Below are 19,411 nucleotides of genomic sequence, written 5' to 3' on the forward strand. Positions count from 1 at the left end.
TAATTAAACTCTATTTTTTCACTTGATAAATTAATTTCGATTTGTATGATACAATTCTTATTATAAATTAAGTATAGTTTGAACTTTGAAGATAAATGATAATCGTTACCTGCCATAAACGCAGATCAACGACAGGGGTGATCTAAAGACACCTGAAAAAGTCTCGTTTCCTCCGTGGCTTTATTATTTAAAATTTAAATATATTTAGTTAGGATTCATTCAATTTTTACAGGTACTAAAATAAATCATAATTGTTTATTGATTGGTAATTATCTTACGATTTAAAAATATAAGAATATTATCATAAAGTGAGCATTTAAATATTTTAATGCATAAAACATCGTTGTAACAGTTTAAAAACTACTTGTATGTACTCAAGCCTTATAAATAGACGATAGACGCGTATTTACCAGCGTCTAAATGCGACATAAAATAAAGCTATAATACTATAAACTATTGCAATTATAATACTTGTGTCTTCTGTAACAAATGAATGAACTTTTTCATGTATGAAGAGGATAAAAAATACACTTGAAAATGATATGCTCCGTAATATTCTGTCTACTTTAAACATAATTACTATAGAAAAGTCTGAAGAAAAATGGTTAAATATTGACAATACTATTAAAAATTTTGTTTATATCATAAAAAAAAATAATGTTATTAAAATAACCTGTTTTCAAAGTTAAAGATGATAATAATAAATGTTATATAATATGATTATCTTATAAATTATAATTTTTATAATTATTTCCAATTAATTTTTATTATGCAATCAAATTAATATAAGTGTTTACATTTTATAATTTAACGTAAACAGTTTTTTATTTTCATCTCTTAAAAAATATGTTTTTATTATTTTAAATAAAAAGGAATTCTCATTGTACCATTGTTTTTCAACTGGTACTACAAAATAAAATATTTACTATAAATTGAAATCATATTATTTTATCGTAGATTTATCAGAATTATAAATGGCGTGCTTAATATTAGTTATAATAATTTTATAATATCACGTATTGATATATATATATATATATATCAAGTAAAATTAATGTCCTTTCCTTAAAATTGTTGACCTCAGCATAGCCCACCTGATGCAAAAGTTCAGGGTCCGGCACTGCCTAAATGGAATTATGGACAACAGTTAGAAGGTATGTATAAAATAAATATTAATAATCTGTTCGGACCCTTATCTTACATATTTAATTAGCCTTCCAGCATTTTCAATATTCACTTTTCCAGATGGTTCAAACATTTCTGTAAAACGATATTATATTTAAATATAAAATGGCAAGTTGTGAATGAATATTTTATAACCTCATAGTTATCTAATGTACAAAATCCTTTGAAAATCAACATATTTAAGTCTAAATTGATGCCATTTAAAATTCAACTTTGGAACTTGGAAAAAAATAAAGTATCCTTAACTAACACAATATTAATTTTTATATAATTAATACTTCCGAAAATTACACCGGTTACAAAAATGAAAAATATAAATTGAGAAAAAGTATTGTATGAAATACTTATATTTATACCAATACCTTTGTCCTTTTTTAATCAATAGCAATACACTATATATAATACATAATTTCTAATATTGATAATAGCTGCAAAACTAGACTGTAGTTCAATTTCATAGTAACTATTTATAAATAATAGTGCATAGAAAACTAACACACGACAACACGCTTAAATTATATTTGTTTTTCTTTCAAATCAATTATCTTAATAGTCCTTCTTAATATCGAGTAATTCATTTAAAATTTTTCAAAATAAAATAGCAGTTTTGCAATTTTTATTATGATATTTTTGTTTTATAAGTATTTTATTTTTTAATATTAATATTTAATTTTATTAAATAATTAAATTTCATAGTGTATTCTGATATCACGTGAGCTGCTATACCTATCATACATATTTTATTACAATCATTATTATAACGGATAGATAAATTAATACTTATATTGTTTACAAGACAGATAAGGAATTTACCTCGAAACTTTTAAGAGTAAGCAAAAAAATGTTTTTAATGTGTAAGTTACGATCTAAAGAAAAATTATTTTAATTATAAAATTATAAATTATAAAGTCTAAAATGTTATAGACGATTTTAAGTTAAAATTAAATTTTAAACAATTATAAAAAAAAAAAACCATGTAAATATTAGTATTTAATATGAGAAAAAATAAAAATAAGTTAAAATAAATAGTTGAAGTTTACTTTGTTTCCATAATTCATTATTAAAGTACCTTCTAGAGTTCTAGAGCAATTGAAGAAATAAATCTTCTATGAAAAAGAAACCATTCGTTGTACAACATACGTATATTATATTATTATGTTCTGTTGAAGAAATAAGTCTTTACACAATACAAATGTGTCTTGCCAGTTTAAAAGTACAGGGTGGTTGTATATATTTAAGAAACATAAATAAAGAATTAATATAATATATAACAATATTTTCATATTTATAATTCACAATATGAATTTAAATTACTATTTATTTTATTGTGATTAATATTTACAATCTATAAGTTTAGTAAATAAATTATCACTATGGTCTGACAGTGATTTTATAATTATTTAGAGACATAAATTATTTATAAAAATCGATTAATTCTGACGGTGGTCGGAGTTTAGTAATTATTATTATTATTGTTATTAATGTATAATTCAAGTATGTATTAATACTAAGTTTAATATAATTTAATTTATTTTTGTTAAACAATACGATGAGTTAGAGACCACCCAATATAAGTATATTAATGAAATGTTTATTATTGATCTATAAATATACAATATTAAGTGTTTTCCTGTTTCCGGAGTATTTGAAACCAGTTTTATTTGAAGCCAGACTTTTCTGGCTGTAAAATCCTCAAGTCTTCTATTCTTATCAAAACCGATAAAATTGTTTTTATATATTTTTTTATATCATTCATCAACTTTATAATAAAAGAAGATGTATTTTTATGACTTTAGTCAGTATATAGTCTACTTTAGGCTTAAATGCACACAAAAACTAAAAACGTCTTATTTGTTATCAAATTCATTGAATTCTTTCTTTCCTTTCAAATCCTAATATCTACTGTGCTGAATTTTCAGAATCCTGTTTAAATGAAAAAAGACATATTACAATTTTAAATCTTAGATACATATGCATTTTATTAACATTGTTTAATGTTTTTATTAAAAACACCATACTAAAAATAGTGAATAGTGAATACTAACTTAACAAGGTATTGATTTATTATATTATCAAGAAATTTTAAACAAGTTCAAATTTGAAACATAATATTTTAACATCAATTTTCTTATTATTATCTATCACTATAATATACACTTTCTATTCAATATTTAAATAAGTATTGTATGCAGATAATTAATTTACCAAATAATAATGATTTTTTTTTATATAGTATACAATATTATTGTAAATAAATTATAATTTTAAAATGTAGATTTTTTTTATTGTATTAAGTTCCTGGTCATTTATATACATTCTAATATTTAAAATTTAACAATTTTGACTATAGTAAATAAATTTTACTTGTTATTATCTATGCGTTCGTTTATTTTACGCTGCAGTACAGAGTAAATTGCAATGTTATAAGAATAATATGTATATTACAATATTATACCAATTATATTTATTAAATTTACAAATTTAAGCTTAACACTGACTATTTCAAAAGAATAACTTTCAATTTTAATCGTTTTTTTTCATTAAGTGAGATACATAAATGATATACATTTTTTCTAAAAATAAATGATATGACATAAAAACTCAATAGGTAATTTATAAGAAATTTAACTTAACTCATTTTTTTTATTTTTAATCTGCGACTAGTGGCATAAAAAACGGTTGTTGTACGCACTACGTATCCATGTATCCACTATGAGTGGTGAATAATATAGAAATGTTTTTATCAAAACCAATTTCGAAAAGGTTTATCCACAATAATATTTAGTGAAACCATTTATTTTTGTCAATGCACGAACTCATATTAAACTTATATTATTATAATAGGCCATCTTTAAAATAAATATATACGTTTTAGTTATTTTAAATTCTGAGCGAAGCAATTAGTGGTATTTATGTTACAATTATAACGTACTATATGAAGTAGAAATATGATTCCGATTATCAACACATGTGCAATAATTTTGTATTATAAGCTCATGTTCAAAGTTTGACAGAAATAAATATTTTAACGAAAAATAACGTTTTTTATTTTTATGTAATTTCTAGGATTTGAAACTTTTTACTATTACATATACTATTATTATTAACCATACTCAACAATTATATCAAAATATTAGTACCATATTCCATAAACATATTACCAATAGAAAAATTATCTTTGAAAACATGAACAGACAATCTATTTAAGCTCATAATGGTTTTTTGTATTTAATGTTATACCATTCAGTTCAAATTTTAAAACATCCATATTATAGTGAATTACTCAATGATGAGGCATACAAACAACACCTATTATAGAGCAAGGCGAGTACCTCAGTTTTTTTATTAGTATATTAATATTATATAATATATAATACTATTTATATGTATATTCTGCGGAATAGGTAGATGCTACGAACAAATTTGCATACAAAAGAAAGTTAATTGAAAGAAAATTAAAAACAAAACTATTAAAAAGATTTAAAATGCATATTGCGTATATATATTTTTTAAATAAAATAATTTTAATATGAATATTAATTATTGCTTATAAATTTTAATTTACAGTTTTAAAAACTTTTAAAATTGCTATTGGCCATTTTTAAATTGATTACTTTTAAAATTATTCAAATATTTTTTTTTTTTTAAAAAAAAATCTAAATCTTTAAATATTATGCACGTCACTGCAGATAAAATAAGAATAACAAATTAATTTAAATTCTATAGGAGCCCTAATTAATTGAGATATGTCACTGAATAAGGCTGAAATTAATATGAACCTATGAATGAATATGATTTCGTATGTAAATATCTATTCATTATTTTTAATAAAAATCGTTACATTCGCATGTGTTTATCCGTCTTACAAACGTACAATATAACAAATTTGCGTTTATTAGAACTTATTTTGCTTAGTTCACTATAATATTAGAGTAATTTTACCTAAGATATGTAAATTTTACTAAAATATAGAAATGGTCATAACTCGTTTAAAAATTAAAATATCGTAAAAACTCGATGAGAGATAACAAATAATGTTCTTATCTTTAAGCGATATGATAACTGATAAGTCCATTTACTTTACTATTGAAGCTATTAAGCAAACAACATATACATATAACACTACTGATCACACATTTTCTATTTTTTATATTTTTAGGACAGAGACAATACACTATACGGGTGTAGCATCATATTATAAACCACATTATATAAATCAATAAACAGTTTTCATTAATTTAAAATAAATATTCTAAAACAGATTTAAATGAATTTATCTTAACTAAACGAATTAATGTGTACCTTTACAACATTATCTTATAAGTTTAAAAAGTCATAATTTATTATTTTATTATAAAATTACCGATTTAAACGTAAAATATTGTATACAAGAATAACTATTACACTTAAGTATTCAATATGTTAATGCGTATTATTAGCTATGAATAACTTTTAAATATAAATCATTATTACTAATACAAGTTTTTAATTTTTTAATACCTAATAAATATTCACATTTCTAAACATAATTAAAGTTTAGAATATTATTATAATTATAAATAATAATGATGGTAGAAAAAAAAATTAAATTGTATACTCACTAAAACTGGTTTCTCCCATATCACCGATCATCACGTCAGACTCTGTAAAATAATGCATTAAATTTTAAATATTTGAATGATCTAGAATAAATTAACCATATTTCTCAAATATGACACAATTAATAAAAAGTCAACTGACTTTATATGATTTAATCTTTTTTTTTTAAAAAAAAAAAAACAGGGAAACTCGTTTTATTATAGTATACTTCTATACTATTAAATTTCGACTCATTTCAAATACTTTAAATAGTTTATTTTTCTATTAGTAAAATTTAACAATTAAATATACGTATTATATCATATAATATTATCGATATTCGCTTATAACTTAAAAAACAACATCGAAATAATCCAAAGCAATTTGGTTTGTGAATAGATTCGAGGTTTAAATAGCTATTAGTTTTAGTTATACACGAATTTTTTTAAATTTCTACGATTAATATTTTTTTTTAATATAACAAAACAATACAAATTGTTTGAGGTGAAATCGTTACTACATGTAATTTTTAATACTTGAATCTTTCTAAAACTTACACAGTTGATAAAAAAAAAAGAAGAAATTTGGCTTACTGTTAAATTTTATTTTTTTCATTTCACCAAAAAAAACGTATTAGGGATGTTGTATTAAACTTTCAAGTTTGAGGAATTAGAACTTATAACACTTAAAAAAAATTGAATTGAATTTTCAAGCTTTTTGACTGAAAAAAATATTCTTGAATAAAAATCACTAATTTCAAAATATCTATCAATATTTCATAAAACTAATACATATTTTCAGTTATTTGTTTTAGTATTCTAAATTATTATAAAAAGTACTGATTACCTTTTATTTTTTCCATTTTAATAATTTTTTTTTTTAATTTGTAATAAAGGTATTTTTTTACCGTTTATATATAATATTATAAAATCCTTACATTTTAATGTAGTTATTTTTGGAAATATGTTTTGAATCGTGATGTTTTTCTACAAATCCAAATACTATACCCCGTACTTCTATAATACCTATTTGATTATTAATCATAATATTACTATTGAAATAGAATAAAAACAAACTATACACGCGTAAGCTTATTATGTTATCAGAATAAATTTGCAACGTAAATCGCCGCTTGATAGTGGAAATCATCCTTTGGTATTATTCCACGAATACTATTTAATATATTATCTAAGTTAAGAGGAAGAAATATAATTTTGTATTTATATTGCCAGGATAATAATTCACGAATCACGATACCAGTTTTTTTTTTAATTTGAGAGAGCGATACAACTTAAAGACGTAGTTTGAATTAACGAGTTAGCATTAAATGCAAGTTTCAAGTTAAAACATTTATTACGAGTTCATTTGCAGTTTTTATTCGTAGGGTTATAGTGTAGGGCTTGGTAAGATATATACCAGAGGAAACCAGTAATGATGTGAAGAGTTATATTTGGAAATTCATGAATAAGACGAATGTTTTAGAGTTAAGTCGAACCCCAGATATGAATACCAAAGAACCACAGTGATCTAATGGTTATATTCTACAGGATTTAATTTAACTTTGAGTTTGGACTATACAAGAGTTCGGAAAAGGTCAAGTCTAATGTTGGCCATTTTTATTTTATTTTAGAGGCGGAGGCCCCAAGTTAGACGTTTGTCTAATATAATAACAAGATATTTTGTTTCAGGAATAGTAGTTACATTGTTTAATTTTTTTGAGATATATATATAAATATATATTACGACAAAATAAAAATGTAACTCGTATTGATTTGCGCTCATTTATTTCTATCAACCAGTTTTTTAATAATACATATAGATTTATATTTTGAATTTCTAATAGGATTATATTCAAATTAAAACAATAATTCATTTTAAATTAAGCTGGTACCTACACATACCTATATAAATACTTTAAAATAATATTTTTATTAAAAATATGAATTTATTTTGTATGTACAAAGCAGATGAATTCAATATTTTATATTTCTATAATGCATAGAAATGAATATTTACAATTTTGACAACCAATTCATTAAACACTCATCAATCACAATAAAAAAAAAGATAAAAGAAAATAACCCTTCAGTAAAATATATTGAGATTTATTTTTCTTGACAATCATAGTGTTATTCTATCACAGTTCTAAATACAATTTTCAAGACTAGACTGACGTGGCATTCACTTATATTTTTATTTTAAGTCTATTTTATCTTTTATCAATGTATCTGACGAACCAATAGCATAAGTATGACTAAAGATGTGAACACAAACATCTGTACAATTCACAAATAAACCATAAATGTCAAAAGTTATTCATCAAATTAGTAACAAACGACCATAAACAAATCAAATTTGATTTTTTTATAAATGCATATTATTAAGTTCTTACGATATATTCTAAGGGTAAATTAATACAATGTTTAATGAAATGAAAATTATTACAATCGAATGTTTTGTTTTATTTTAAAATTGTATAAATATTATTTATTGTTAACACTTCCAATTAAATTATAATATTATACTATTTTGTCAATGTAAATAATACTAACATAAGTTATTGTATCTCGATAATTATAATAACACATATTAGTATATTTCCATTAAAAAAAAATTTTAATTGTCACGTAAACATAACTTTTTTTGAAAAACATATTTTGAAATTTATAAAATTACACTAAAAATTTTCAAAAATGAATAATTGCAGGTATATAACTATAAATGTAGAAATATTTTTTAGATATTATACAAACAATATTAATAAAAATACAATTAATTTAATAGCAAAAATAAAGTAATCATTCTAATGGCAAGATATTTATTAATAAATTACAAACATAATATTAAAATACCAAATGTTAGGTTCAAAAGAGCATTTAAAATATCAATATCGTAATTTTATTATCCTATCCGCGTTACCAAATAAAATTGTTCTTGATAATTATAATAATTTTTAAGTAAAATGTATGTCAAATATTTATTTTTATAATCATATTAAATAGTACCGATTACTGTACAATTATTCAGTAGAAATTAGATCCAAGAGTTTCGACTGAATTAAAGACTTTCTATTCTGGTACACTACTCAATTTCATTAGACGTTATGAAGTTTCGCTTCAAATTCACTAATACAAGCTTTGGCAACCTCAATTAAATCATTGGTTCAGTAATCTAAACAAATAGTCAATAGACTAGACTTTTGAGATCAAATATACTATTTGATAGTATGGTTTGTTATATTTATATATATATATACGACATAAGCGTTGAAACAATACTCTTGGTTAAGATAATAACTCATAGAATAGTGTAAAAACTAACTTTCTCATACGATTTCACGTGACTTTACGAAAAGTAAAATAATTAAAGATTTATAGTAATAAAAGTTATTAAACAATTATACTAATCATGATTTACATTTACTAAAATGTTATATTTTTATTTTAAAGAGTGCCAAAAATTGAATATTTATAACCAAACAACCTTCGAAATTTAATATTGAAGCATTTGTAGTGCTCCATAAGGTAATGACAGACACAAAAATTAAGAATAACACACACATACATCGATTTAAAACCAACAGATAAAGCTCATGTAAATGTATATTATTCACTATATAAATTGTAAAAGTCGAAAGTCACTAATATTTTACAAGCACCAAATTAAAACATAAACTTATAATTTTTGTTTTCAATACATATATTCAAAAATTATATTAAATTTTTACTTGAATATTTCATGAAAAAAGAGTTGCATAAAATTCTCAGCGATAAAATTTCTAAAACCGTACGATTATTGTTGATCATGGCATTCAGTATTGATTTAATTCCATATCATTAAAATCATTAAAATTAAGAATGAATTTAGTGAAGTATTTGGAGTCTTAAAATGATTATATTTCAATTCGAATAAAAGGAATTACATTCCTATTTGAATGATACAAAATAAAAAGCAATAAGAAGTCAATTATCAATAAAAAAAAATAATTTTTCTTTCTTTTAGTCATCTTTTGAAAGACAAATTTACAGATGCTTGACAAAACCAAAAAACATAAAAAGTCTAATTAATAATGGTTTGTTATGTATAATATATGTATAATTATACATCAATATTATTTAATATTCAAAATCTTCAGAAAAATTCAAAGTCAGAAAAATTTAAAGTATTTTTTAATGTAGGATAAATAAATTTTCTCGGAAGGAAACTCGAATAATTAAACGTAAAAATATTTTTATACAATGAAGAACCTAGTGATAAAATTATATTTTCTAAAAAGTTCAAAATTAAAAATTAAACATTTATTCTTATAATGTACATGTTAACTATTTAATAAGATAAAACAAAAATGATTAGAAATATGTAAAAAAAAAAAATTAGATTTTTATGAGACATACATATTATTAAATCAATTAGCCTGTATAAAAAATATTTTAGTGAAAAAAATCATTAAATTAAAAAAAAAATTAGAAAAAACTAATATACATCTAAGTTGTGAAAAATCCAAGTTTACAGATATTCGTTTTTGAACAATAAATTTAATTTAATTTATCAAAATTTGGATTTCAGTAAAAATAATCTTTTTTCTACATTTTTTCTCTGATTGCTTTAAAAAGTGATAAGAATTAATAAAAAAAAATAGATCTAAGATGAAAGTACTAAATTGTTTCAATTTATTACCTATCTGAAACCCCTATCAAAGTTGAAGATTGAAGTATTTTTTTTAATTTGAATGTATGCAAAGATTAAAAAAAAATACACATCATTGTAAAATCAATACATTCATTGCTCCACTTAAAATCTAAAATATGACCAATAACCATGTATTGTAAATAAAAACAACCATTGTTTTTAGTAGGTCACTTGGGTTAGATATGTTAAATTTACGTTTTAGTTTTTAATTTTAAAGTGAAGTATCATCGTGTTTGAAAAACCATTCTGAGTGAGGTTCATTATGAATAAAGAAACCGCATTTTGGGTCAAAATATGCATAAGTTTGTAAAAAAAAAGGGTTAATGTTTTTTTAATTGTAAATAGAGATAGTTATAATATTTCTTAAATAATTTCTAATGAAGATGTCATGTATTAATTCCAAATTTCTGTTCATGAAAATTTAGTTTAAATTACATTTTTATAGGATGAGCCTCTGTATTTTTATAAACTTTGTTTTTATTTATTTTTAAATCTATGTTGTTTTGTTTTTAATTTTAGTTTTTGCAAAGTATAATATATTGCGTATAATTTACTATTGATTAAATAGTAAATAAAAGTTATACACAGTAAATTATAAGTAAATATTTTTTACTTTACAGTGTTTCCAAGAAGTATAGTAATATGAGTCTCCATCTTCTACCACTATACCAAGAAACAAAAAATATATAAAATGGTAATTTTAATTTTTTAATAACATTAATGGAATTACAATAATAAATGTTTATCGACATTTATTTAGTGATTCGTTTAAAGTGAAACTTAATTAGATATTATTATATTTAACAGTAAATATTTTAATCATATGATTAAATATTTATGATTTATAAAACAAATTATAATAAACATTAAATAAACACTCAATAGCTTGTGCCAACTAGGAGCTTCTGAAACAAATTTAAGACAACCAAAGTAACATAAAAATTGTCTTATATTGACACTATTAATCTTGATAATTTTGAGTGTGTTTGATCTTGGTTGGTTATTTATTTTTCTTATTAATTAAACAGCTAAGCAACTTGTAAATAAATAATTACAACTTTATTAGATAACACAAAATTACGACAGAAAAAGTAAATGTTTCTATATTATTAAATATTAAGGACATAAATAAATTAGTGATGGTACAATTGAAAAGTATTTCAAGTATTTTTAATTTTTAATTTTTAGATTGCAAATAAACCAAAAAAAAAAATAGCTTGAGTATATTCTGTGTTGTCTTTTCTTCAATAAACATTTTTGGGGTCAGTTAAAATTCATACTGCACTTTTGTAAATTTAAAATTAAATGCAATATATTATATTATATTGTACTTTAATGAAATCATTTTTTTTTTTTTGAATTGCTTAGTAGTGTTTTTGATGGCATTGGAAATCAACAAACAATAGGCGAAGAAACGTAAGCAAGTATCCCATCTTTAATAGAGTTTTGAGCATTTTTGTTCAACATTGAAAGCATTCATTCAAAATTGTTTTTCGAATTCAATTACCTAGTTATTATTTCTATTAAATTAAAAGACATTTATCCCGCTGAAATGCAGGAGTTAAATACCAGTTCTGCATCTCATTTTATGTCATTATAGTGACTGATATTTTTTATTATTATGTAGTATGGATATACACATAGAACACAAATTTATTAAAGCTCAAATGCCTATTTATTTCCACAGTATTAATTTCATAATATGATTATATTTATTATTATAATAAAAATATTATTTTTGATTAATTCTTTTTGAGAAAAAAAATCCAAAGTAATATTTTCATAATATAATTATTAATACTCAAATTTTTAAATAATTTCAAAAAACAAATTTTTTAAATTTAAAAGAAAATATATTTAAAAAAACAATATTCTTAGATGACTTTTTTTTGTCATCTAAACGACCCATTGACATTAATATATAATATATATATATATTGTTTTAATATTATTTGGGAGATTGTATACAGTTTTTTGTTGTTATTTGTTTATACATTGTTACAATTCTCATTATTAAAAATGAAAGTGAGTAAGTATATCAATTATATTATTAATTTATAATTTTAAAATATTAGTGAATGTAGTAGTTGTATTACATATCATTTAATTTGGTAATAAAGAAAATTTTGGACTGTTTTTAAAACTAAGGAGAAAATATTAAAATTCAAATTTCAGTTATTATTAGTTATTAGTTATTACTTATTACTTGATATTAACGTTTATTTACTAATCTTCTACAGTCTATATCAATGATACAAAGATAGTAATTATTACCCGGATCACTGAGAACTAATTTTCAATTTAAATTCATAATCCTTATTTTATTAATTTTTATCAACTTTAATCATTAAAAAATCATCATATACTTATTTAAGTTTGATTCTAAAATTATTATTTTTTTTTTTCATATTCAAGGTGATTATTTAACCAGCATATTCACTTCTTTTCTCTTCTCAAATAACGCAATTATTCAATATCTGAATTTTTTTTTAATTTACTTAAAGACCATATTTTCTGATTATTGATATTTTTTTTATTATTTCTAGAGTGTTACGTGAAAATACAAACTTCTATTTTCAAATGAGAATTTCCCTCTTTTAAATGTAATTAATTTATCAGACATTTTAATATAATTAATTTATCAGACATTTTAATATATGGAAATTATAATTTAAACAAATAGTTCTTGAGATATATAAATTTGTATACTATGAGTAATAGGCCCATGATAATGGGTTTTGAAGTTATGAACCATAACGATTTGAAAATGTGTCATTAATATTTATTCATTATCATTAATTAAAATTTTTAAAAATGGACAAGTATAATAAATACTAGATCCGATATTACATATACTTTATAACTTTATAAAACTATTTTTAAGGTCTATTACCATTAGCATAAATATCTTAATAACCAAAGTGCATCATAATTGGTTAAAAAATTATTCACTAAAAGATTTACAGTAAAAATATAATTCTTATAAAAAAAACCAAAGTATGTATCACCACAATACTCTTTTGGCAGTATAAAAAAAATCTCAAGAATTTAAAAATATGGTCTTCAAGTTTATAATTAACAAGATTATTAAAATTGGGGGTAAGCATGCTTGGTAGATCATCCTGTATCTAATAATAAATTAACTAAAATATTGATTGTTTTACTGCTTACCAAAAACAGTGAGATTAACCAGGAACTTAATTTTTGGCTCAGTGTTTACTTGGCATTCATAAGAACCCATGTCTTTCGGTGATACATCTTTTATCTGCAAATTCCAAATAGCCGAATCTCTCAAAGGATGTTGAATCCCAAACCGGCCATCATTAGTAAACAAATGTGGTCCTGAAGTAAGTATATGTAAGTCACGCATTCTAATCCATGACAAAACCTTAAATGTTTAAAAAAATAAAATATATATATATTAATACTATAAACTATTATTTTATTATTCTTATAATAATAACAAATCATAAATACAATTTAAATATTTAAACTGTTGAACTCTAAATTTTCAGTGAATAATTTTTAATTTAAAATATATAATATTATGTAAACTATTATTTACTAATCTTTAAGTATTCAATGTGTATTCAAAATTGAAATGGTGCTGTCATATAAAAATAATTCAAGACCAACCGTAAATATTATAAAAACTTTCAACCATACAGCTATGCAATCTACTAGTACCATATTTATAAGAACTAGGAACTAAAATAAAATATCTAGTTTACACGTAGTATACCGTATATATTATATTAGGTATACTAACATTTTATTAAAGTATTTGAATTATTTTATTAAAACTATTAATTTATTGTAGATACACAATGTAAAAAATATAAGACAATATAACATCGATGCATTCTTTTTTAGTATTTGAAATACATTTTATATTTAATTTTTAATTTAATCACGAAAACTTAGTTTTGCTTTGGTCGCTTATTATTACTTTTTTTTTTATTATTATGTGATAATTTTTCAGGTATTAATTATAACACAATAAATAGCAATATAATTAATTATACTTAGTATTTCAATATATTTCAAAAAAAAAAATTGTATTCAATAATAATATAATTGTGTAACTGATTAATATCCCTAAGCAATTTTCAACAACTGCCAAGAAAATAAGATAAACTATTTGTGCTTCATATCTTCATAAAACAAAAATTTGATCAAAATTGTGTTTTATGTATGAATAAAAATATCTTATTTCTCGAGAATTTATCAACCATACAACAAAAGTATCATAAATTTTAAGGTGCTGTTATCGCACAGGGATCAAGTTTTTTATAAAAATAAATCAAACCACAGTTTGAATTGGTACATGAGAATCGGATATGAAAAACGAATTTTATGTTTATCAAATTATGTTAAAAGTTTCAAGTCAAAATATCCAATTACAAAGCTATTCAAAAATTTAATTTAAATCACATCTCGTGCTACCGTACACATTTGGTCTGCCTTCTAATATAGAAATGTTTTCGTTTTGTGTTTCGGTAAGGATCCATTTATTTCCACATAAAACTCCGATAAATCTTACTGAGTATAAAGTGTTACGGATAAATGTTTGTTTGGTTGAAATAAAGCAGACAGATTAGCCACGACAGGGTAAAGGCCGTACCAAATAATTCACACATTATGTTACACGATGTGTAAAAATATTGCCTAATATAAACCACCTCTTTCTTGTTTTGGACGAATGCCTGCAAAATGAAATCTACAACATATTCAAAGAAAAAATACAAAACCATATTATTCTGTTGAGAAGTTGATCAAAATATTTACATAAATAAAATAAAAGACCACAATCACATAATGTAATCTTATAGTAAACTTGGCTTACGTAAATATTTTAAAAACGCGAGTCTTAGAACTATCTGATATTACACTATGCAAATCACAAAATTATTAATTATTAACATCAGTCAATATTATAAAAATATAAATATATAAAAAAAAAATAAAACAAGTTAAACAATTAAATATTTATAAGTTTATAACCACTTCCTACGTACACTACGGATTTGTTAAAAATAATTTAATTTCGGGAAAACCCACCTATGTTGTATACTTATAGTTTGCATTCAGATTGTTTTAATTTTTAAACTATGTGAAAACTCCAACATTTCATTAAAAATAACTTATATTATTTTCAGAATTACGCAACTATAGTGGTAAAACGCATTGGGTAAATGTAATACGATTTGATCGAGAATTGTAATCCTCTTACTTGTGACCAATAACTCCAATTTTCCAACAATATAATACGTACGTAAATGTCTGAATATAGCATATTATTTAGCTGTTTTAAATCATACTACACAGAAAATCTGGTATTATACTACCTATATTAAAAACGTCATTCATGTTACTCTACTACCTTATTTCACTTTCCAGCACATCCATGCATAAAAAGCAAGAATAAAAATATGCAAACTCAAACTTACGAATAAGAAATTAGTTAATTTTGTTAAAACATGCCTCATTTATTTATAAAATAATTAAATAAAATTTTATTTTATTTTTGATTGATCTTAAGATACATCAACAACTCGGCCATTATAGTATAATATTTATATCTTGTAATTTACATATTTTTTAAACTATATAATTCGGTTTTTCAAAAAATTAAATTAAATTCTTAGTGACTTGAGGATTAATCAAATTTTAGTTTTTGTTTTAAATCAAATATCCTAGAGTATAATTTAAACGTATTTTTTAATGTAACGCGTTACTAATCTAAAAACTATAAATGATTACATCTGTAATTCTATTTCACAAAAATATAATTAGATGACTATTAGTAATATTTTTTTTATGGTAAAAAGTAAAATATGTTTAATAGCTAGTTCATAGTTCATAATTTTTTAACAAACCATCAATTCTTTGCTCATAAACAGAGAATTCGTATACCAAATTTCTGTTAGTTCATTTGAAGCTCAAGTATATTCATTCTTCTTCATATAATTTTAGTTCATTAATATTAAAAGTAATTAAGACACTAAGCATTAAAAATCAATTGAAATAAAACATTAGTATTATTATCAACGTTGTTGTTTCATTTAAGGTAGCGTTACGTATCTCGTGTAAACTATATAGCACGCCAAAACTTACAAACGTAGTATTGTAAGTTGAATGTTGATTAATTATAATTAATTATATGGATAAAAGAATAATCCCACATGCTTGCTACTGTTAGTGATCCCTGTTGAAAGTGAACAAAGGTGCTGATAAATATTATTCCACTAGAGTCTAGCACAGTAAGTTAGACAGACAAAATTTCAATATACTGTGCACTTATGTTACGATGTTATTGTTTAAATTTCAGATGATAATACATTATTTTTAAACATTTTTCTAAGTTAAATATAATAAGAACTACCTAATGATTATTTTTCATATATTTTATGGAAATATTATTATTGTCTCTACAATAATTTTGATACATAATATATTAAGTTAAAATTGTAAGTAAATGCTAAATTATACCTACTAATTACTATGTCTATTAAATTAAAATCAGTGAATTTATTATAGAATTTTAAGTTTAAACCGTTTATAACATTTTAATATTCATAATCATTAATATTTAATTGTAATAAAATTAATGAGATATATAAAGAACACGAATTTCAATTTTCCAATTTCTAGTAAATATCAAATAATAATTTTATCATAAATTCGTGAGTTATGATTATAGTATTATACAATCTACATATTATAACAATATTTCGCTAATAATTTTATTAGATAAAATTACACGTTAAACATAATTAAAATGTTTTTATAATCTTAAAAATCATTTTATTACAGAATCATAGTCTAGTAATATTATTAATACAATATAATATTAAAAACGATCGCATAATGTTGAAAATACAATATTTTATTACATGTCGAAGTCTGATGTGATTTTTGCGGATTGCCTACGTATAACAGCTTATATTGACCTCAATGTTCACATACCACTTACAAGGTACACGAATGTTTTTTTTTCCAACTAATACAGGTAAAACTCCGAAGCGTTACACGCAATAATCGTCATTAGCGATAATTCAATTTTGATTATTTATTGGGAAGTTTTTTTTTTATATCTCACGTATACAACTCACATGAGTCACATGTGAGCGTAAAAAGGATCTTAGGCGGTAGTTTAAATTAATCTACACATCTCGTGACACAATGTTGAGTGTTATGAGATAGCTGCTGCATTTTTGCCGTACAATTGTGCTGGAACGCGATTACTTGTACATAAACATTATTTCGTCTATAAAGTTCATTGCAAGTACGTCGACGTGATCGTGCATTTGAAATAAGCAGTCGTTATATACTGATATATCAAAACTATGCCGCGGGTATTCCACCTAAATACATAACGCTGCATAAACGGGAATTAATTAAAACCATCAAATTAAAATACGGAGAATCGTAACGGCGATATCACTAATAATTTTGTAAAACTATGCGGTATAATGTACGATTAAAATGTTCAGTTTCCGCGAGTCCCGGTGACAGTATTACTTATTAAAACTGTTATGCTGGCAAAATTATAGCTGACTTTTCGCGGTAGAGTAAGCATGCACGTCGAAATTATGTACAATGTTTATTGTTAATTTAAATATGTAAAGAAACAGTTGACTTGCATCTAAAATATCTTGCGCATCACTTGACTTTGAAACGAATATACGACCGTATGAGTGTAATAATAATAATTATTATTATTGTGTCGTGTTTGTACGGTTATAAGTTATCATATTGTTATTTAATTGAAATATGCACAACGTAGTCAGATAGGTAGATAGGTGGGTACCCGTCTTAAGACGTAATCGTGAAAAAATTACATTCTTCGTTTTTATTTTTATTTGCGTTTGTTGTTCACTTAAATACAACATATTATAACAATGTTCTGCCAATGTTCCGATGTTAAAACAAATATTAATCTTGGAATTAAAACTTTTGGCATTCCTTATTGAGTTAAGTACCGAGGACCACACAACCTCTCTCTCTTTCTCTTCAGGAATTACCTTTTGTTTCGTGCAAACTCCAACTCAGCACCAAACAAATACTTAAACAAAGCATTTGGATCGATCGTCAGATCCTATTGTGTGCGATATTCTATTCTACTTAACATCGGCGTAACTAAATATTAATGTTCTCGAGCGAAACTGCGCAGTCTAGAAATGCATTAATCGATATTTTTTACGTTATTTTTTACACACACGAATGCGATTGTATACAACGTTACAACACCGCGAACAAGCAACCGTACACACATAATACGCATAGATGATATAGTAAATATTTATAATTTCCGTTACAATATAATACGTATTCGTATTCATTGTGCTCGCCTGTATATTATAATATAATATATAATACGGTTTTTACGAGGCAGTATTTAATGTGTGCACGCGTGCACAGCTACGCGTCCCATTAGTATTTATAGTCCACTCGAAAGATCGCACGTACATATAACGTATTAAATTATTTCACGTCGCCGTCGTCGACGAAAAAATAAGGTTATAAAACGCAACGGCTACGAAATACCGCGTAGGTATCGCCCACCTGATATACTGTATAATATTATATTAAACGGAAATGTCGATAGAGTAACAATTTTTTTTTTTTTTTTGTATCGTAGCAAGTCACTCGCGTATATCACACTATAATAACGATATTAGTATTACACCGCCGTTACACAAAATGCAATAATACTATTACGGCATGGCTTAACGGGCGAGTGTAATAATAATAACGATGTATAATATATTATTATTATTATTATTACTATTATTATAATGTGCCGAGAGAGCCATGTGTTCGCCGCCGCGGCAACGGTAGCGACGGCAACCCAACTCGCTTTGGGTCGTGTCTGCAGTGTTCGTGCGTGTGGCCTCCGTTCGATTTATGCGTCTCCTCCGACGACGATGAGGGTCGTGTCGACACGCCACCGCCA

General features: G+C 23.5%; 1 protein-coding gene across 1 annotated transcript in view; it reads right to left on the reverse strand.

The window, feature by feature from the left end:
• The window catches only part of LOC113554097 (lachesin-like), a 70,805-nt gene that overhangs the window by 16,398 nt on the left and 34,996 nt on the right, over positions 1-19,411 (reverse strand). Inside the window, exons 3-4 of the mRNA XM_026957789.1 lie at positions 13,624-13,840; positions 5,787-5,828 (exon numbers count right to left, since the gene is read on the reverse strand). Of these exons, the coding sequence (XP_026813590.1) occupies positions 5,787-5,828; positions 13,624-13,840 (259 nt within the window). The remainder of the gene's footprint in view (positions 1-5,786; positions 5,829-13,623; positions 13,841-19,411) is intronic.

The sequence above is a fragment of the Rhopalosiphum maidis genome, chromosome 2 (genome assembly GCF_003676215.2).
Source record: "Rhopalosiphum maidis isolate BTI-1 chromosome 2, ASM367621v3, whole genome shotgun sequence".
Classification (NCBI taxonomy): Eukaryota; Metazoa; Arthropoda; class Insecta; order Hemiptera; family Aphididae; genus Rhopalosiphum; species Rhopalosiphum maidis.